This window comes from Heterodontus francisci, chromosome 7, assembly GCF_036365525.1.
Source record: "Heterodontus francisci isolate sHetFra1 chromosome 7, sHetFra1.hap1, whole genome shotgun sequence".
In the NCBI taxonomy this organism is placed as follows: domain Eukaryota; kingdom Metazoa; phylum Chordata; class Chondrichthyes; order Heterodontiformes; family Heterodontidae; genus Heterodontus; species Heterodontus francisci.
Genome location: NC_090377.1, coordinates 77,463,744 through 77,485,226, shown reverse-complemented (window position 1 = coordinate 77,485,226; position 21,483 = coordinate 77,463,744). Strand labels below are relative to the sequence as shown.

The following is a 21,483-nucleotide window of genomic DNA, read 5'->3' as shown; positions in this document are numbered from 1 at the left end:
ACAGCTCTGAATTTAATTAACTGCCAAAACTATTTTATTTATCGTTTGTTTTCCTCCGATTCGGGAAACGAAATAACAATGCCGAAATTGAAGAGGATGCAGTAATCAAAATAATATCACAATTAACTGTACTAGATAAAGAGATCGAAGTACAGTAATTCATTAAAGAAAATCAAATTGTCTTAGTGTGTAATTAAGATTCCATGTAAAAAAAAAGGTTTTAAAATTATAATGCGTTTACGATTGGAACACAATGTCTATATCGGTCTGTTTACAGTGAATTTCTCTTCTTTTCCACAGTGCCTTACCCTCACTCCTGCGCTTTGTGTCTTTCACTTGCTCCAACCCCGCGGAAAGCACCACTTGCGTCACGTGACAGTGGTATACGGGTGAAAGGTTATAGGCGTCTTGGTTGGTTGTGCGCTTGCGCAGTAGGATGTGCTGCTGTTGGTGGTAGAGGAAGCAGTTTGGAGTTCCAGGTGAGTGGGTAACAGCAGCGGAGGGGATGGTCCGGCTGCATGTTTTAGTGTCCGTATGGTTCGTGATAGTAGTCGTGAAGAACTGTAGGCCATCTAATGCAGCTTGAGCCTTTACCTCTGAACTGTCTGCAGGCGTGGCCTGGGAGACGCTTCCCGCTTCAGGAAGGGCCTCGATTATTGGTACGGTGTTAGTGGTGATTTTTCACATACAGTCGGCTGCGAGAGAAAGCATACGGCAGCCTGACAGTTGTTGTGGTCTCTGTAGGCCTGGGCATTGATACAGAGTGCGTGTTTCTAAACCGAAGGTGCGTTTCATTACAATAAACTATTTTTAATCCGTGACAAAGATGTCCGAGGCCCTGTTTATGTTGCAGGTCGTTAGGAACAGAAGTCACTGTACCGTTATGAAACTTCGCCAATTCCAGCCTTTATTCCGCTTGTTTTAATATTAAGCAGTAGAGTCTTTTGCTGCACAGAAGGAGACCATTCGGCCCATCGTATCCATTGCGGCTCTTCATGAAGCTATGCTGTCAGCCCCACTCCCTGGCTCAATCCCCGTAGTCCTGCAAGTCTTTTTCTCTCAGATGGCCATCCAACTTCCTCTTGAAGTCATCGATCTTCTTCGCGTCCACTACCCTTGTGGGCAGTGAGTTCCAGGTCATTACCACTTGCTGTATAAAAAAATGCTTCCTCATATTCCGCCTGTGTCTTTTACCCAAAACTTGAAATCTGTGTCAGAATATTAAGATACTAAACCGTCTACTCATTCAGGTGGACATAAAGGATCCCATAGCACTTTTCGCAGAACAGGTTAGCTTTCCTGGTGTCCTGACCGGCATTATATCTCAACCAAAGTCAATATAAACAGATTATCTGGTCATCTACCTCACTGCTGTGTTTGGGACTTTGCTGTGTTCAGATTGACTAGTGTTTCCCAACGTTACAAGTGACTACACTTCAAAAGCACTTCATTGGCTGTGAAGCACTTTGAGATGTCTTGCAAGTGCTTTCTTTTGATGAAAAATAAGTGGTGTAACAAAGTAAACCTAGGAGGTTTAGTGATGTAAAAAGTATATGTTTCCATTTGACCAAATTATATTCTACATTGTGACATTTGTTTATGTAAATGTTAATTAAAATTGAAAGTGCTGAATTTCCAGAATGATGCCTTTGCATTTGCTTGAATCCCTTATTGAAATGAACTTTCAGAATGTGGGTTGTTAAAGCTTTAATATTATGTGGAACTTAATTTTAAATATAGTGTGCATATATTGATAATACATAATTGTATTTTGATGGATGAATTTGTTGATTCTGCAGGTCCAGAATTATTTGTGCTCCTTCATATAAATAGATTGATTAGATTATCTGTGTCACAAGCAACTTGAATAAAACAAAATGGGAGTGATGCTTTCATGCTGGAGGGTAAGTGAACTGAAGAAATTGATTTTGATCTCAATTATAGTAAATTCGACAAGTTATCTGTAGTACAGATCAAAATGAAATTTATCCTGTGGAAGGATAGTTCCCCATGTGTTTCCTACAAAGTAGTATTTCTAATAAAGTTCAATGTTATATGCTTTATTTCCCCTAGTAGCAGCAGCATTGATTCAGTATGACCTTGTGTTATTCTAAAAAGTAGCTTAGTTGAAGGTTAATTGCCAAAGCCAAATGATGGCTTGTTGCAGCTTGAAACCCGTCTCAGGAGTTTGGAGCCTATGAGCTTATCTCTGTATGTGATTTGACATATTTGATGTAATTATAATACATTGATTTCCCCAGTGCATCCAAAATGTTCTTTTTTAGCTGTAGAAATTACAAGTTTCGAGTTATGATTATTTCTGTGCAAATAGTGTCAGTGAACCATAGAAGTAGTACAGCATACAGGGAAACAATTTGGCCCAACGAGTCTGTTTTGGCTGTTTCGAAGAGCAATCCAGTTAGTCACACTTGCCCGCTCTTTCACTATATCCTTACACTTTTCTTCTCCTTTAAGTATTTATCCAATTTAATATTTTGAAGACTACTATTGAATCTTTATCTACCATCTTATCAACCAGTGCATTCCAAATCTTAACCACACGTTGCGTAATTTTCTGTATTTCACCTCTGGTTCTTTTGGCAATCACTTTAAATCAGTACCCTCTGACTATCAACCCTTCAGCGATGGAAAGCAGTTTCTCTTTATTTACTCTATCCAAGCCCTTCATGGTTTAAATCACCTCTGTCGAATCTTCTCTTAGCCTTCACTGTTCTAAAGAAAACAAGCTTCTCTAGTCTATCCACATAAATAATTCCTCGTCTCTAGAATCATTCTAGTAAACCTTTTCTGTACTCTCTCCAAAGCCTTAATGTCCTTCCTGAAGTGTGGTGCCCAGAATTAGACAAAATACTCCAGTTGGGACTGAACTAGTTTTTTTATATACTTAATGTAACTTCTTGTCTTTAGTACTCTTATGTCTCTATTTATGTCTTGGTATCAACCGAGGCTGGCATGATATTTGTATCTAGCTCTTTAATTTCAGTTGTTTGTGCAGTTAAATTTATCTTTGTACATGTTACAATTTTGGCTTTTTATGTTCGATATTTTCCTTGGGTTCAGCATCACTAGCCATCCCAGTAAGTGGACCCTGCGCATGTTCTCTATGAATTGATGTACCTGCGCAATATCTAGGCAAATATAGCAAGACGTAGGAGTGAAACGGAGAACTCTTGCCAATTATTGGAATATAACGTACTGTGAGATACTCATTTTTGGTGGGCAGAAGAATATGCATTTGATCAAATTGTAAACCAAAAGACAAATTATTTTAAGGCTGAAAGGTAAATGAACAGAATTCAATAGAAACAATATATTATAATTAAAAACTTTATATTTGCAATGCCAAAACAACAGATTTCTTTTATGTTACTTCAACATAAAATTCATTCTTAAAACTCAGTTACTCATATGGTGAAATTTATTTTAGCCCAGTATTTTTGCTAGCTTCAGACTGACTGACTGATTTGTTGGAATAAAGGATATTGGGGGAAAAAAAGCATCTTTCAGAATGACAATTGATCATTAGCCATGCACTGATTATCAATTACATAGAATGTTTGTCCACATAAATAAAGCTATTATTTCCAGTATATTTCAGACATCACTTGGCCTGCCTGCCTGTCTGAACTTGAGCAAGTTGACTGAATAGAATAGCACCTATGCAGTAAGGTTTAGTTTAGAGATACAGCACTGAAACAGGCCCTTCGGCCCACCGAGTCTGTGCCGACCATCATCCACCCATTTATACTAATCCTACACTAATTCCATATTCCGACCACATCCCCACCTGTCCCTATATTTCCCTACCACCTACCTATACTAGGGGCAATTTATAATGGCCAATTTACCTATCAACCTGCAAGTCTTTGGCATGTGGGAGGAAATTGGAGCACCTGGAGGAAACCCACGCAGACACAGGGAGAACTTACAAACTCCACACAGGCAGTACCAAGAATTGAACCCGGGTCGCTGGAGCTGTGAGGCTGCGGTGCTAACCACTGCACCACTGTGCTGTGTGAATAAACTTTTAGGAATATTGCATCTAAAGTGATGCTTCTTCATCCTAGACTGTAACATTCCTGCACCTTTAAGAAACAGCTAGAAGTAATTGATATTAACCTCATTTGTGCCATGACCAGCAAAAAATAATAAACAAACTAAGACGAAAATGCTTAATTCTTGTTATGTGCACGTGCCAGTTTTTTTTCTAAACCTTGCTGTGAATTTTCTACAGCTACTTATATTTGCATACACCTTTCACATAACAAAGAGCAGAAGGTAGGGGAGAAATTGTGGGTGACTGAACCACAGAATTGTTACAGTGCCGAAGAAGGCCATTCGGCCCATCGTACCTGCACTGGCTCTCCGAATGAGCAATTCACTTTGTCATTTCCCCATCTTCTGCCCGTAACCCTGCACATTCTTTCTTTCCATATAACAGTCTAATTCCCTTTTGAATGCTTCAATTGAACCTGCCTCCACCGCACTCTCAGGCAGCGCATTCCAGATCTTAACCATGCACTGTGTGAAAAAGTTTTTCCTCATGTTGCTTTTGCTTCTCTTACCCATTACTTTAAATCTGTGCCCTCTCGTTCTTGATCCTTTCATGAGTCTGTCTTCGTAACTGAAGTTCTTCATGCCTGGAACCATTCTCCTGAATCTTTTCTGCACTCTCCAGTGCCCTCACATCTTTTCTAAAGTGCGGCACCCAGAACTGGACGCAATACTCTAGCTGAGGCTGAACACGTGCCTTTTATATAAGTTCATTATAACTTCCTTGCTTTTGTACTCTATGCCCCTGTTAATAAAGCCCAGGATACTGTATGCTTTATTAACCGCTCTCTCAACCTGTCCTGCCACCTTCAATGACTTATGCACATATACACCCAGGTCCCTCTGCTCCGACTGAATGTAGTTAATGAAATTCTTTTAGAAAGCAGGTTTATAGCAAGGTAAAGAGGTTTCTGTGGTGAATTCCAGACCTATGTTTGCCAAAAGATCTGCCATCGATGGCAGATCCAAGTTAGGGGTAAGCTTGAAAAGCTAAGGGGACCTAAGGCCATGGAGAATTTTGAAGATGATGCCCCAGATTATGCAGTAGTAATGATGGTGTAAATGTCTATGTTTGCTGTCATTACTCCCCTGAAACTGACAGCAGCTTCTAGAGTCCACACTTGCGCAGTTAACGGTGAAAATCCAGACGTTCCTGTCACTGATTCTATGATTGTCCATAAGGTGCACTGTTGAGGTTCCCTCAGATTGCAATCCAGTAGGAATCACTGAACTGACGAGAAGTTGCCCTTTTACGCTATTAGTCTTGCTGTTAGAACCCTGAAAAAGTTACACCTTGTTAAATGAAGTGTAACCAGGCTTTTAATGGCGTACTAAGATCCTAATTACTGCTGAAAAATGTCTCCGTACCTGGAAAACGAATTTAATTTCATTTTTGTGGTATGTCAAATTCTTCCATTATGATAAATTTTGCATTAAGTTTCTTTAAATAAAAATGATATTTCAGCTTCCACCTTAATCCCATGTGAATGTCCCAATCATTTAATTCTTGCTCTGGAAATGGTAATTAAAAATGAAAGATAATAAGTGCATCTTACTTCCCAGTTTGCTGTCTCTGAGAATACTGCAATGTGATTGGCTACTTGTCCTGCTTGATGACATCATGTCTGAAGATCCCCTTGACTTGGCGCCAGATCCAAACTGAGATCTCAGAGATTGCTAGATATTTGTGAGTAACTTTCTTCGAGGTCAGTGGCAAAGCGTTAAATCCGGGTCAGAGAGGATTTTGAAGTCCATACGCTGGAGGATAGGGAGCCAGTGAAAGTCAGTGAGATGGCCGTGCTAGACTTTGCACAAGATAGGATCTGTTCAGCAGAGTAATAGGCGAGTTCGGAGTTTGTGGAGGGTGGAGCTGGAGAAGCTGATATGCAGGATATTAGAGAGATTGAGTTTTGAGTTGAAGAAGGCATGGCATGTGGCTTTTGGTGTTGGTGAGGCAGGGGCATAGAGGTGGAATGAGGTGACAATGAGGTGGAAATAGGCAGTGTGACAAATAGGGAGTTTTAATCTGAATTTTAATTATAAATTTTAACATACAGAAAAAAGGCAGTCACTTCAAATCTTGGTTACTGCCATAGTCAGTACTGAGATCAACCCCAGCTTCTCCAGTCTCTCCACATAACTGAAGTCCCTCATTCCTGGTATCATTTTGGTAAATCTTTTCTGCATCATCTCCAATGCCTTGACCTTTTTCCAAAAGTTTTGTGCATAGAATTGGACACAAAATCCAGCTGAGACCTGACAAGTGACCTAGTTAATCCTTTATATATCACTTATTAGGCCTCAACTGGATTATTGTGTTCAATTCTGGGCACCACATTGAGTAAAGGACAAAAATTGGAGGGCAATTCACCTAGGCTGCACTCATGTTCCTAATGGCCAGCTGCAGAGTGATCTTAAGATTACTCGTCTACTTTTGGCTAGGAATAGTTTATGGTTAGACTTGAAGGAGGGAAAAACAAATTTAATTTGATTTACTTTACCCCAGAATGAAAACATTTCTGTGTTTTATTATATGTTTATTTTGTGTTCTATATTTTGAAAATCAATTTGTCTCAAAGGAGTACAGGCAAATTTTGTGCTAGTCACTGATTTTTGTTGTGTGAAACAGCTTGGAATTCTGTGTTCAGAAGACAAAGACTTAAGAGTCCTGCTGGATTGCCACATTTATCTCAATGACATGAGATGGTTAGCTTTGTTGCAATTGCACCCTAAAATATTTGTTTTGCTTATTTTGCTTCCTTGGCAACTTATTCCTTGCCCCTTCCTCCAAAAGCATGGATTTGTTTTTGGGTGCAATTTCCAGGCACTGGATGCCACCCAATATTTACCCAAGTGATTGCTGTTTATATTTGAGCCTTGATTGATTTTAGCAGGCAGCTTGACTGCTGAACCTGCCCTCCTCTCTCCTGATGGCTGCATATGTGTACTTCCAATAGCAGTTGCTTTATACTTTTTTTCTCTACTCCATAACCCTGGGATGGTGAGGCCAGTTGTACTTAATACAGCTCTGGCTGACATTGGGTACCCCAACATACAGAAATCAAATTGTCACTTTCCTGGTTTCTCTGGCTTAGCTTTTTACTGATCAAGTTGATGAGCTTTTAGGATGCCCTACATGCATCCGCAGTGCTCTATACTTGCATGGAAATTCGGATACTTCACCTCATGACCTAAGGACAACATTTTATTTAAATTGTTTCTTTAGAATTTATTCCCAATCAATGTACTTATTCCCCATGTGCATTTAATCCTGACAGCAAACTTAATGCCATGTTGATGCATTATTATCGAAACATATTTAAATTTGGTTTGCATCATTGTGAAGCAAGCTAGGCCCCAATTTTGTTTGCCTTGCGATGGGAGCCCACCAAGTTATTTACTTGATGCACACAGCCCAAAATAAAGTCAAATAGGGTTCTGATGGATGCATAAATGTAACTGATTCGCAACATAAATTAGATGTTACATTAATGAGTAGACAAGCACTTACGGATTCTGCAGTTGAGTTAAATTTTTCATTAAGGAAAGAAATAGTAACTTTTTAATGTATTGAATGGTAAAACTCTAAATAAGAACATATTCTCCTCTTGAAAAGCAGTACACCTCTTCAATTTGTTAAACCAACTAATCACTGCTTGCTGAATCACTTAGTTTTCTCTTTTACTCTCTCTTTAAATCTTGAACATATCCTACATTATGCTGTGGCTCTCATCTTAGTTTCTCAGTTTAAAAAAACTGTTTGAAAAGGAACACATTATATGTGATGTTTTCTACAAGTCAATATTTTACTACAGGTTGCATTTAAAGGTAGTGTTGCTCATTATCCTTTAAATTATAGTAGCTTTTTGGCTTCTTTTCAGTTCACTATCTGTAGTTCCTGCTACTTGGGTTCTCCTTTAGTTTCTATATGTCTGCTGTTTCTCTATGGCTTTCCTCTCTTGCTTCCTTTAATATTTGCTACAATTCTAACTAATTTTTTTATTAATTCATGGGGCGTGGGCGTTGCTGGCCAGAACAGCGTTTATTGCCGATCCCTAATTGCCCTTGAGAAGGTGGTGGTGAGCTGCCTTCTTGAACCGCTGCAGTCCATGTTGGTTAGGTACCCCCACAGTGCTGTTAGGAAGGGAGATCCAGGATTTTGACCCAGCGACAGTGAAGGAACGGCGATTATAGTTCCAAGTCAAGATGGTGTGTGACTTGGAGGGGAACTTGCAGGTGGTGGTGCTCCCATGCATCTGCTGCCCTTGTTCTTCTAGGTGGTAGAGGTCGCGGGTTTGGAAGCTGCTGTTGAAGGAGCCTTGGTGAGTTGCTGCAGTGCATCTTGTAGATGGTACACACTGCTGCCACTGTGGATCAGTGGTGGAGGGAGTGAATGTTGAAGGTGGTGGATGGGGTACCAATCAAGCGGGCTGCTTTGTTCTGGATGGTGTCGAGCTCCTTGAGTGTTGTTGGAGCTGCACCCATCCAGGCAAGTATTCCATCACTCTCCTGACTTGTGCCTTGTAGCTGTTGGATAGACTTTGGGGAGTCAGGAGGTGAGTTACTTGCCGCAGGATTCCTAGCCTCTGAACTGCTCTTGTAGATACAGTATTTATATGGCTACTCCAGTTCAGTTTCTGGTCAATGGTAACCCCAGGATGTTGATAGTGGAGGATTCAGCGATCGTAATGCCATTGAATGTCAAGGGCAGATGGTTAGATTTTATTGCTTGAGATAGTCATTGCCTGGTACTTGTGTGGTGTGAATGTTACTTGCCATTTATCAGCCCAAGCCTGGATATTGTCCAGGTCTTGCTGCATTTCTACACAGTATTTGAGGAGTTGCTGGACATAATGCAATCATCGGCGAACATCTCCAGTTCTGACCTTATGTTATAACCAGGTGAGGAAAGGGTCTCGGGCTCCTCTTTCGTCCCTTCTTTGGTTTAGTCACAGCAGGTTTATCTGTTTAACACAGCGATTTAACTTACCACCTCAGTGAGCACTTGCTCCTGTTCCTCAAATATAATTGCAAATGAACCAATCAGACCTGTTTTCTTGAGTTTATACAAGAAAGATGTGTTTATTATCCTTATCACCCTAAACTGGTTAAAATGACTAAAATACCGATGCATCCACACCCCCCACATTCACACACAAGCCACACACACACACAAATAGATCACAGAGGAAAAAACAAAGTTGTGAGGATGGAGTAGAGTCTGTGATAAATGGAATTTAAATACTGAATCTCAGTTCCAGAGTTCTTAGTTGAAATTGTAGTCCTGAAGTCCTCGCTGGGCTACATGCGCGGTTTGAACTTGCTTCTCCGGTTCCAGAAGGCAGAAGAAGAGGTTTTATCTCTGTCCCCTAGTTGCTGGCTATCCTGGGCTGTAGGTTTGAGGCTTAGAGGTTGCAGCCGAGGATTCTCTGGGACTTGACTGAAGAGAGGAGAGAGAGATGTTCCCTTGCTAGATCTTAGTTATTGTCTGCCTTCTGAGTCACCACTCACAAATCTCCAGAGTGGCCCAAGCAGCCACATGACATAGAGTCATAGAGAGAGATACAGCACTGAAACAGGCCCTTTGGCCCTCCAAGTCTGTGCCGACCAACAACCACTCATTTATACTAATCCTACATTAATCCCATATTCCCTACCACATCCCCACCATTCTCCTACCACCTTCCTACACTAGGGGCAATTTACAATGGCCAATTTACCAATCAACCTGCAAGTCTTTGGCTGTGGGAGGAAACCGGAGCACCCAGCAGAAACCCACACGGTCACAGGGAGAACTTGCAAACTCCGCACAGGCAGTACCCAGAACTGAACTTGGGTCACTGGAGCTGTGAGGCTGCGGTGCTAACCACTGAGCCACTGTGCCACCTCTTTGTGTTTGAATGAGAATCTTCTGGAATGGTCTCTGAAATTTAAGGTTCTCCCCTCAGGCTGCCCAGACATACTTGATGGGGCGGGTGGGGGTTGGCTCTTTCAAAGTCCATGGGTGTCGATGGCTTTTGACGACTAACATTGACAAGGCTACCTCAGATAAGTGAATCGGAGAGCAGCCTATTCTGGCTAGGCTGAGTTAATCGCATCTGTCTCCAGCCTAATCCTTTGGTTTTTTTCATATCAAATTGTGCGTGGCAATCTTGGCTGCTTGCTGTTATGTTTTTAAAAGTTATTTGTAACAATTTCCAGTAAAAGTCTCAGGCAAAGTTCCACACGATGAAATTAATATTTCCATTTGGCATGTGGGGTTTTTGTCACACCTAATGATTGAAGGAAGGTAATTGATGAAGCAGCTGAAGATGGTTGGGCCTAGGACACTACCCTGAGGAACTCCTGCAGTGACGTCCTGGAGCTGAGATGATTGACCTCCAACAACCAGAACCATCTTCCTTTGCGCTAGGTATGACTCCAACCAGCAGAGAGTTTTCCCCTGATTCCCAATGACTCAAGTTATGCTAGGGCTCCTTGATGCCATACTCGGTCAAATTCTGCCTTGATGTCAAGGGCAGTTGCTCTCACCTCATCTCTTGAGCTCAGCTCTTTTTGTCTGTTTTTGAACCAAGGCTGTAATGAGGTCAGGAGCTGAGTGGCCTGGCAGAACCCAAACTGAGCATCACTGAGCAGGTTAGTGCTGAACAAGTGCCGCTTGATAGCACTGTCAACGACACCTTCCATCACTTTACTGATGATTGAGAGTAGACTGATGGGCTGGTAATTGGCCGGGTTGGATTTGTCCTGCTTTTTGTGTACAGGACTACCTGAGCAATTTTCCACATTGCTGGATAGATGCCAGTGTTGTAGCTGTACTGGTACAGCTTGGCAAGGGGCACAGCAAGTTCTGGAGCACAGGTCTTCAGTATTATTGCTGGAATGTTATCAGGGCCCGTAGCCTTTGCGGTATCCAGTCGTTTCTTGATATCACGTGGAGTGAATCGAATTGGTTGATGACTGGCATCTGTGATGCTGGGGACTTCAGGATGAGGCCGAAATGGGTCATCAACTCAGCATTTCTGGCTGAAGATTGTTGCAAATGTTTCAGCCTTATCTTTTACACTGATGTGCTGGGCACCCCCATCGTTGAGGGTGGGGATATTTGTGGATCCACCTCCTCCAGTTAGTTGTTTAATTGTCCACCACCATTCACGACTGGAGGTGGCAGGATTGCAGAGCTTAGATCTGAAACAAACGTTGGTTGTGGGATCGCTTTTCTCTGTCTATCACATGCTGCTTATGCTGTTTGGCATGCAGGTAGTCCTGTGTTGTAGCTTCCCCAGCTTAATGCCTCATTTTGAGGTATGCATGGTGCTGCTCCTGGCTTCCTGGCATGCACTCTTCATTGAACCAGAGTTGGTCTCTGGGCTTGATGGTAATGGTAGAATGGGGGCTATGCCAGGCCATGAGGTTACACATTGTGTTTGAATACAGTTCTGCTGCTGCTGCTGGCCCGCAGTGCCTCATGGATGTCCAGTTTTGCGTTGATAGATCTGTTCGAAATTTATCCCATTTAGCACGGTGGTAGTGCACGATGAAGACGGGACTTAGTCTCTACAAAGATTATGCAGTGGTCACTTCTACAAATACTGTCATGGACTGATGCATCTGCGATAGGGTGAGGATGAGGTCAAGTACGTTTTTGCCTCTTGTTGGTTCCCTCACCACTAAAGGCCTGCTACCTCACCCGAACCCAGCGGGACCCGATGACGTGTCGGTTCGGGTGCACTTCCGGGTCCGGCATTTGGGCTTGGGTTGGGTTGGGTCGGGCCGGATCGGACACACTCTGTCACCACCTCAGATAAGTGACACTAATGTTGATTTACTTTTTGGACTTTAAAGGTGGTTTTGTTACAGTTGTTTTAAGCTTGTGCAGGTAAGGAACAAAGTGAAAAACAGAAGGTAGGTTAACTGATGGTCTGGTTGGGTCAGGCGCAGGAAAAATGGAAGGACTCTGGTTGGGTGGGGCTTGGGCTCGGCTGGGATTCTGTAGGGCTCAGGTCGGGTCTCATTTCCAGACCCGAGCAGGCCTTTGCTCACCACCTGCCGCAGACCCAATCTAGCAGCTATGTCCTTTAGGACTAGGTCAGCTCGGTCACTAATGGTGCTACCGAGTCACTCTTGGTGATGGACATTGAAGTCCCCTACCCAGAGTATATTCTGCGCCCTTCCCACCCTTAGTGCTTCCTCCAAGTTGTGTTCAACATGGAGGAGTACTGATTCATCAACTGAAGGGGGGCGGTAGGTGGTAATCAGCAGGAGGTTTCCTTGCCCATGTTTGACCTGATGCCATGGCATTTCATGGGGTCCAGAGTCGATGCTGAGGACAACTCTCTCCTAACTGTATACCACTGTGTGGCCACCTCTGCTGGGTCTGTTCTCCCAGTGGGACAGGACATACCCAGGAATGGTGATGGCAGTGTTTGGGATACTGTCTGTAAGGTATGATTTTGTGAGTATGACTATGTCAGGCTGCTGCTTGATTAGTCTGTGTGACAGCTCTCCTGACTTTGGCACAAGCCCCCAGATGTTAGTAAGGAGGACTTTGCAGGGTTGACAGGGCTGGGTTTGCCCTTGTCATTTCTGGTGCTGAGGTTGATCCCGGGTGGTCCGTCCGGTTTCATTCGTTATCGACTTTGTAGTGGTTTGATACAACTGAGTGACTAGCGAGCGCATTCAAGAGTCAACCAGATTAACATATTTCTAAAACCTGTAATTTGCTTGGTGGAGTACCATTTGCCAGGTTCTATACTCTATTCTGAAGTCAGTCTTCACTCGTTACTAAATTGTAAAGAAGCCTGCATCTCATGAATTTAGTGTACTGCTGCAAGTTTTTTTACCAAGAACTGAAGGTTCAGGACCAAAGCACATAGTGCAGGAGACCAACAGAGTTCAATGGGTTAAAAGAGAAGGTAAATCAGGAAGTGGGTATTTTTTGTTTTTAACTTAGGGTCGAGTTGTAAGGGACCCTGGCAAGGCTGCATTTATTTCTCTCGCCTGTGATGATGACACTTCCCCAAAGGTGTTAAGTAGGTAATTCCAGGATTTTGACCCAACAATGGGAAGAATGATTCAGATGCTGAACCTGGCTTTTCAAAACCTGACTATTCTAAAAATAAGGAAATATTAAGGGAGGGGAAAAGTTCACGGTTTTGAACTCCCCGGGATAAAAATTAAAATAGGCAACTGTGCAGCGTCTTGATTTCAATACTGTGAAGATGTAGAGAGGAGAAAGATGTTGTTGGGTGCTTATTTCAACTGTGGTAAGCCCTACTAGTCTGTGTGCTTTGATCTCCAATGGACATTTGAAAATAATTAATCTCAAAGTTGTGAGAAAAACTTGAGTATGGATAAGAAATTGAAAATAGAAAACACCAGGTGCTGGGCAATGTCGCAGTTGGAAGGGGTACCAATGAGTGAAGTGTCGTAGGGTTCGGTGCTGGTGTGACTACTGTTTCTAATTTACATCAATGATTTTGATTCAACAACAGTAACTTAGATTTGGATAATACTTTTACCATAGAGAAACATCACAGGACATTGCACAGAAGCATAACCAGACAAAAAAAAGAGTCATTATTTTAGCTGCTCCCAACACCCAGTTTCTGCCAGGTGGGGACAGTTGAAATCGCCCATAATTTCTAGGGCCTCTCTCTTCCTTTCCTCATTTACTTCCAGATCCTTGGAGGTACGCTGTCAGGTCCCAGCACTTTGTTCTTTAATTTAACTAACTTTTCTAAAACTTTATTTTTGTTTGTTATTTTTCTCACTCCTTTTTAACCACTTCAGGATTTATCTGCTACCCAGTAACCTCTTTTTGTAAACACTGATGCAGAGCAGCAGTTAAATGTCAGTACCACTATCTTCCATAACTTACTAAGTTCTCCTTTCAGGGGGTCCCATCTCACTTTCGACAACTTGCTTTTTCCTGATATGTTCTCATAATGTGTTGCTGTTTGTAATATTTTTTGAGATTGTCTCCTTATACTTAGTTTTCTTCTCCTACTGTTAACCTATTTCCTCATTTTATTGTAATCTGATCGAGTATATACTGTGAAAGTCTTTCGTCTCATCAGCAGAAGGAGCCAAAATGGAGTTGTGGTACAGGTCAGCCATGATCTAATTGAGTGGTATAAGAGGCTTAAGGGGCTGAATGGCTGCCTGCTGTTTCTATGTTCTCCTTCATTACACTCACCCACTCCTCTCTTCCTTCGTTCTCTTCCTCACTTACAACTCTCTCATGCCTTGGGATAGGGGGAAGCCATCCTGGTATGTGAAGACATTTATAATTTTATGAATCCTTTGTCTTATTGGAGCATTGCTTTGGGACTTTTGCAGAAGAATGGAGAATTTTTTAGTGCTGTACAGTTTAAAAGGTGATACACATTGCAGTGTTTTTCCCCTTTCTGTACTTGTAATAAAAGTAAATCTGTAGTTTATGCAGAGTTGAATATAGGATATGCATGAAGATTTAATATCAATAAGCAATACCTGCCATTTTGTTAGGTGTGTTAACATTTTGGTGAGGAGGATACTTGAACAGGTCATGTAATTTTTTAAAATTTTATAATAAGTGTACCATCAGGTTTGTGATGTGATTGGTGTCCCTGTTTGGCCTATTTCATGTCTGCATACATACCTGACGCTGTACCATCCCAAACAAGTTCAAATGGTTCCATATTGGAAGACTATCTCGCCTTCAGACCTGAACCATCTGAGGGGTTCCACCCATTGTAAATGGACCAGTAAATTTTTGTTATTCGTAGTAATGCACAGTACAAAATGGTTCATTTGAATACTTGTAGTTAGTTGAATATATCATTGTGTGTTTTTAACAAATTTTTCCTTTTAATGCAGGCAAAACCTTCCACTATAGAAGTATTAGAAAAAATTGACAAGGTACCATTTTACTTCAATTTTACATTTTTTAAATAGTGTAGTAAATTATTTTGGTTTGGTTTTATATGTTATTGTATTTGCAGCTCTGTAATATTTCGTCCCCAGGATTGTTTCCTATTTAAGATTTCACCATAACTGCAGGGCAGCTATCAAGGTAAATATTGTGCCATACCAGGAGCACAGTTGATACTTGGCCCCATCAGAGCGTTAGGATTTGGGCAAAATGTATTCAATGCATTTCGAATAGAACACCAGTTTTATGGGTTGTGAATTTCTTTTTTTTTTGCAAATTATTTAAGTTTTACACATTTTTAAAATTTGTCACTTGTTTATGCTTGGATGATTTGAATAAACAAGATGTTGGCAAAAATATTTCTGGGATATTTTCAATTGCTTTTCATTGGTTCCCTTTCTGTTTTCCTAGTGTTATTCGCTGTTTAATTCTCAATTGTAGTTTTTGAACTTACTTGATGCTACTTGAAAGTCTCTGTTCCTAATTGCTGCTGATCTATAGATTTCCCACCAGTTTATCAATTTACATTGAATTATATAGAATATACAGTACAGATACAGGCCAGCTGGTCCATGCCAGTGTTAATGCTCCACACGAGCTTCCTCCCACCGTACTTCATGAAGTTTTACTTAAGCATCAAAATAATAATGGCAATGTGTGACTTTTCAACATGAAAACTGGGAGAATTCAATTTGTTTAGCATAAGTGGCTGATTTTAAAAAAATATCAATCACACTGCACCTGCAATAATGAGCATTTGCACTTCCAAAGCAGGTTAAAGAGCTACTGGGTCACTGAAGTACCAAAAGTTTAAGAAATGTGTAGGCCTAAAGTAGAAATAAAATTGTTATGGCACATTTGTTGTAATTCCAGTGAAAATGTTATCTGAACTTGTCTCTTGCAAGTGTGACAAATAGTTTCAACTGTGATGATGTAGCTTTATATAGGACGGATGTGTGCAAAATGTAAATTTTTTATTTTTATTCTACTGTGTCCCCATAACACTGTTGAAAGTAGGATGCATTGGCAGGGATGTTAAACCATAAACCTTTAATATGTTACTTTGCTGCTAAAGTGTAGTTGTGTGCATCTTGATGTGTCCCCTTCAGCTGAAAATGCTGCACTGTGCTAAACTCAGTTAGAGGCTGATTCTCATGTATTTATAAGGTCAGACTTCCCTGTTTCCTAATACTTTTTTTTAAAGAAAATGTGACTCCTAAAGTCAGTTGAAACTTTCTGTTGTGAATGACTAGCTTTCCTTTTGAAGTATAATATAGCAGTTTGCATGTGTGATACCTGCCGTGCGACAGTAGCGTTTCAAATTAATGGATAATCTGATTGTGGATCTCTGTGAATTGCTCATGATAATTATCCACTTTTTCCTTTTATGTATGTGCTCCAGTTTGTATTTTTTTTCAGCAGGTTGGTTGGAAAGATAACACCAAATATGAGATAGATAATAGACATTTGGAAGCACAGGGCAGGGGTGAGATCATGGAGTTTAGCAAGTCTGTGATGGGCGGGGGGGGTGGTGGATGGATGTGGAATTTGCTATTAATGGAGTGTGGGATAGTTGCAAAGTTGGGCAGAAATGGATAGGTTTGGTAAGACTGCAGGGCCTGGGGTTTTGCAGCACTTGGGATGATCTGGAAGTTGAGCAGCATGGGGTAGGATGAGAGGGTGCTTGGGTTTGATAGCACCAAGGGATTTGATAATTTGTGGAAGTCCCAGAGTTTTTCAGCATTGGAATGGAGATCCTTTGCTTTGATGGCACTGAGGAGGGTTCCTGGGGTTTGGAATGGTTCATGAGAAGTCTGAGGGTTTGCAACTCTATGGGGGAGTGTCTGGGCTTCATGTTCCTATTCCCAGTTCTATTGAAGTTTGGCTCACTTGGGGATCCTTGCATCTGTTAGCATTAGGTGTATTCTAGGGTCAAAACTGGGGAGCTAAATTCCTAGGTGTGGCTGTTCTTCCACAGAAGATCTCTATCTTTCTAGCACCCACTTACTCCTAATGTGCCTCACAACCTGCTGCTGCCAAACTCATACCCCCTCACCAGTCTAATCTCCCCACTCTCTCTCTTCAGTCTTCCTTCCTTTGTTCTATACTACTTGCTGGTGCAAGCTGCCCCTGGATGGGTGGGCACTACATGCTAGGTAATAGCGAATAGTGGAGGAGAATGTAATGGCGATGGTAGCAGATGCAACTGGCACTGGGCCTCTGAAGGTAGTAGGTTGAGAAGGATGATCAGTAGTGAGTGAGTAAATGAGATCTGTGTGAGAATGTTTGCAGTATTTTGGGGTGTCAGGGCAGTAGAGACTATCAGCTCCATGCCTGCTGCCCAACACGGCTGATTGCCCCACATCTCCTCTTCCCTTCTCTGCTGTCTCTTGTCCCACTCCCGTAGCGCGCTCATCTAAAACTTCGTTACCTATCAGTGGTGGTAACCAACTATTTGCTCTTCAAAGAACTTATTGTGTTTGTAGTGAATTTGTCAACTGTGTAGAGTATGCCTTTGAAAGAACAAAAAGCTAGTTCCAGGCTTACTGCTAGGAAAGTAGCAGGGGCGTAAAGAGATCTTTTTCAGCACACCAAGACTTTATCATTCGGGAGGGGGCACTGGCAGTAATGGCTGTGGCAGGAATAGGGCTACTATGGTGTAGCAGTTGGAGTATTAGACTTGTATTAGGCAGTGATCATCAATTCATAATCCACCACAGTGAGTTATGAAACTGAATTTAATAAATCAAGTAACTTATGTGTTCGTGGCTGAAAAATAACCATGAAAGCTGCTACATTGTCTTAAAACCCACCTTATTCACTAATGTCCTTCAGGCCCACTTAAATGATCTAGTAAACCATTCAGTTGTAATACAATCACTACAAAGTTCAAAGGTAAGGAGAAAATCAGATGGGCCTATTGGCTATGAGCTATCTATTGAATCAGAACAAGAATTAGACACATTCAGTCCAGTGAGCCCTGCAAAATCTTTCTTACTATTATCTAGACACTGATACTCAAGTTGGGAAAACTGTTCAATAAATTAGTCAAGCAACAACCTGACATAGGATTCCATGAGTATGGCTTCTATAAGCTAATACCCCAAACTCTTCTGTTATCTTGAGTTATGTTCTGTCCCACCATTGGGACACACCCACCCGAGATGGAGGTACAGTAAGTTGTGTAGTCAGATGGAAGTGGTCCTCAGAGTCCTTTTAACATTAACTCTTGGCTCCATACAATCTCATGGCTTCAGGTGAAACAAGGACGTGGTAACCTGCTGATTATCAGTTAATTCTAGCAGCCGCACACTCGCACAAAACTGACAAAGTAGTAATTCTTGATTTTGAACATTACTTTCAGGAAGCTCAGCAGTGTCGTCAATAATCGAGCTGCTTGAGTCCTGAAGGACATGCTGCCAGATTGAAGCTGTGCCAGATAGTGAGGGATCCAGTACTGGGTAGTAACCTACTCTTGCCTGCGAATCTACCTGGATGTTTCTAACCATGGTGGTGTTGGTGGGAGTGACCAAGGCATATTCCTTGTGAAGACAAAGTGTTGGTTGCCTACGGAAATCGTCCTCCATCGGGTACTGTAGCAATACCATCACGCAAAGTGATGCAGACGAAGTACAGATCTATCATCTCTAAGAAGCTAGGTTATTAACATCAGTAGAATTATACACCACCATAATCTATGACATCATGGCCTGGCACATCCCTCACATCGCAGTTGCCAACACCCTGGAAGATAACTAGTTCAGTGGGGAGTGTAGAAAGGCATCCCTTAAAATGAGGTACCAACCTAGTGAAGCTACCTGAAAAGCAGTGGATTATAAACAGAGCTAAACATACCCCAATCAACAGAGCAGAGCTAAAAACTCTGTTGCCTGCAATTGAGAATGGTGGAGGACAGCCAGGCAACTGACAGGAGAAAGTGACTCCATGAATATCCCCATTCTCATGGTAGAGTTCAGTGTGTGACTGCAAAAGATACAGCTGAGGTGTTTGCAAGTGCCTTTAACCAAAAGGATTGAGTTTGCAAGTGACTCTGCTACCTCCCAAGTCCTAACCATTGTTGTTGCTGGTACCCAACAAATTCAGTTTATCCCACTTGACATTAAACAGTAGGTCAGTGGAGAGCCCTTGTGGCATAACTGTTTTGATGCTGAGTACTGATGCCTCAGACTTAGCTGTTCCCTTAGCCAAGTTGTTCCAGTCCAATTATGACACAGGTATATTCTAGACAATGTGGAAGACTGTCCAGATATGTCCTCTGGCCAATTACTGCCTTATCACCCTCTTCCAGTCATAAAGTGTTGGAAGATGGCATCAGTTGTGCCATTAAATGACATCTACTCGCTGACACACAGCTCAGGTTCCACCAGATCCACTTTGCTCTGGATTTCATGACAGCCTAGATCCTGACTATAAACTGAGTTCTAGACGAGAGGTAAGAGCAGCTGGCCTCTACATCAAGGAGCATTTGATTGAGTGTGGCAGCAAGGAGTCCTAGCAAAACTGAGGTTATTTGGGGTCATAAGAAAAACCCTCCAGGGGTTGGAGTCACATTTGATACACAGGAAGATGGTTGAGGTCGACTGAGGTTAATCACTGCAGCACCAGGACATTGGTGAAGGAGTTCCTCAAAAGGCATTTTTGGTCCAACCTTCAGTTGCTTCATCAATGACCTTCCCTCCATCATAAGGCCAGCAGTGGCGCTGTTTGTTGACGACTATATAGTGTTCAACTCTATTCACAACCCTTCTGGTAATGAGGCAGCTCATGCCTGGCTTGGGCTGACAAATGGTAGGTGCCATAAGTGCCATGTAAATGAGAAAACACAACCACACCTCCAACCTACAACGGTACCACTTGCTTTCTCCCATGGTCAGAATTGTGTGCAAACCATTGACTAGAATCATAACTGTACCAGCCACGTCAGCACTGACTACAAAGATAGGGCAAAGACCTGGGTACTCTGCAATGAATGGCTCACCACCTGACTCATCATGCCATCTACAAAGCTCAAGACCAGTGTCATTTTATAGTTTTCCCTTCCCCACAGGAACAACTTCATTTACCTACTGGATATCCCTGAAGTATAGGGCTGCACCACTTCCTTTCCTGTCAGTGTATTTTTGGAGCATTCAGTACCCTTGAAGTTCAGTTCATTTCCATCCTCTAGGTTTAGCCATGTTTCTGTGACTCCCACCACTGCCCCACTACAGCCTCTAGTTCTGGAACCTTATTTTTAATGCATCTAGTAGTTCTGTAGATGCCTTCTTTTATGTTCCCTAATGTCTGCCAATTCCTATTTATTTTGTTCTTGTATGTCATTCAAAGTATTCTTGTCCATATCGACCTGTGATTCGTCTGGGATTCAGCTTCCTGCCCACCCGCTCTTCCCCTCTCCAGCCATTCTAGTTTAAATATTTCTTAATTGCTGCCTCAATGTTCTTTGCAAATATTTGTTCCTACTTAGTTTAGGTGCAGTACATCTCCCCTATACCAGTCATTTTTGTTCTGAAAGTGTTTCCAGTTAGTTCTGATAACTAGGGCCCCACCAAATTCTTGGCCATGAAAAATGTGTCACAGACTTGGGAAATCTTGGGTCCTCTGTGAAAGCAGCCATTTTGTGAACTTCCCGCATTTTATTCACTGACACAAGGGTCACCTCGCTGATTGCTGGGCATGTGGTGAACGTCCTGCATCTTAGTGATTGACACAAGGCTCACCTCACTGATTGGTAGATGAGGGAGGGCGTCTGGTGCAGTTTTGAGAGAAGCAGTCTCAAGTGTAGCAGACAAGTGAGAATGCCGGAATGAGCAAATCAAAAATGGCCAATCAATACTGCAGGACATCGAGTGGAAGAATTTGGAAGCCAAGTACTGCATGCCAGTGGTGGAATACTGTTTTGTACAAGCTGCAGCATTTCATTCGATCACATAAGGCGGTTCAGCATCACTTAAGAGTCCGAAAACCATTGCAGCAGAAAGAGAGCATCTGGCACCATACTGCTGGAAAATGAACATGCAAAAAAAAACAAAAAACAATGGTTTCATCTCTCTTTAAGACGTCGACAGAAAGCTCAGAAAATCGTCATTCTTCTCTCTCCACAGTTGCTGCCAGACCTGCTGAGTATTTCCAGCACTTTTTGTTTTTATTTCAGAAAATCGTCACTTGGTTACAATGGAACATGTGGATGCTTTTGCATGCGCCAACATACCATTGGAAAATCTTGGTCATCCAAAGCCACGGGTATTCATTTAACATAATATGCAAAATGGTGGTTGCTTGCCAAGTGCAAGTAAACTACGACAGGACTACCTACCAAAGGTTTTTGCTACACATTGTGAGGAGATGAAGTCTCAGATTAATGCGTGTCAGTTGCAGGTTACTCCATGCTCGCATTCAACCATTGACTTTGGTGAACAGAGAATGTGACCTGTTTATAGTCAGCTTTTTACAATAGTTTTTGAGTATACAATAAT

The 21,483-nt window shown here is 41.9% G+C and overlaps 1 protein-coding gene across 2 annotated transcripts in view; it reads left to right on the top strand.

Annotated features, from left to right (window-relative positions):
- The first annotated feature begins 393 nt into the window (after window positions 1-393).
- LOC137372081 (endoplasmic reticulum junction formation protein lunapark-like) overlaps window positions 394-21,483 on the top strand; it is a 130,084-nt gene continuing 108,994 nt past the window's right edge. Inside the window, exons 1-3 of one of the 2 annotated variants that reach the window (XM_068035460.1) lie at window positions 394-479; window positions 1,800-1,904; window positions 14,935-14,976. In XM_068035460.1, coding sequence (XP_067891561.1) covers window positions 1,878-1,904; window positions 14,935-14,976 — 69 coding nt within the window. In that variant the 5' untranslated portion in view covers window positions 394-479; window positions 1,800-1,877. The other variant, XM_068035461.1, reaches the window with a different exon arrangement.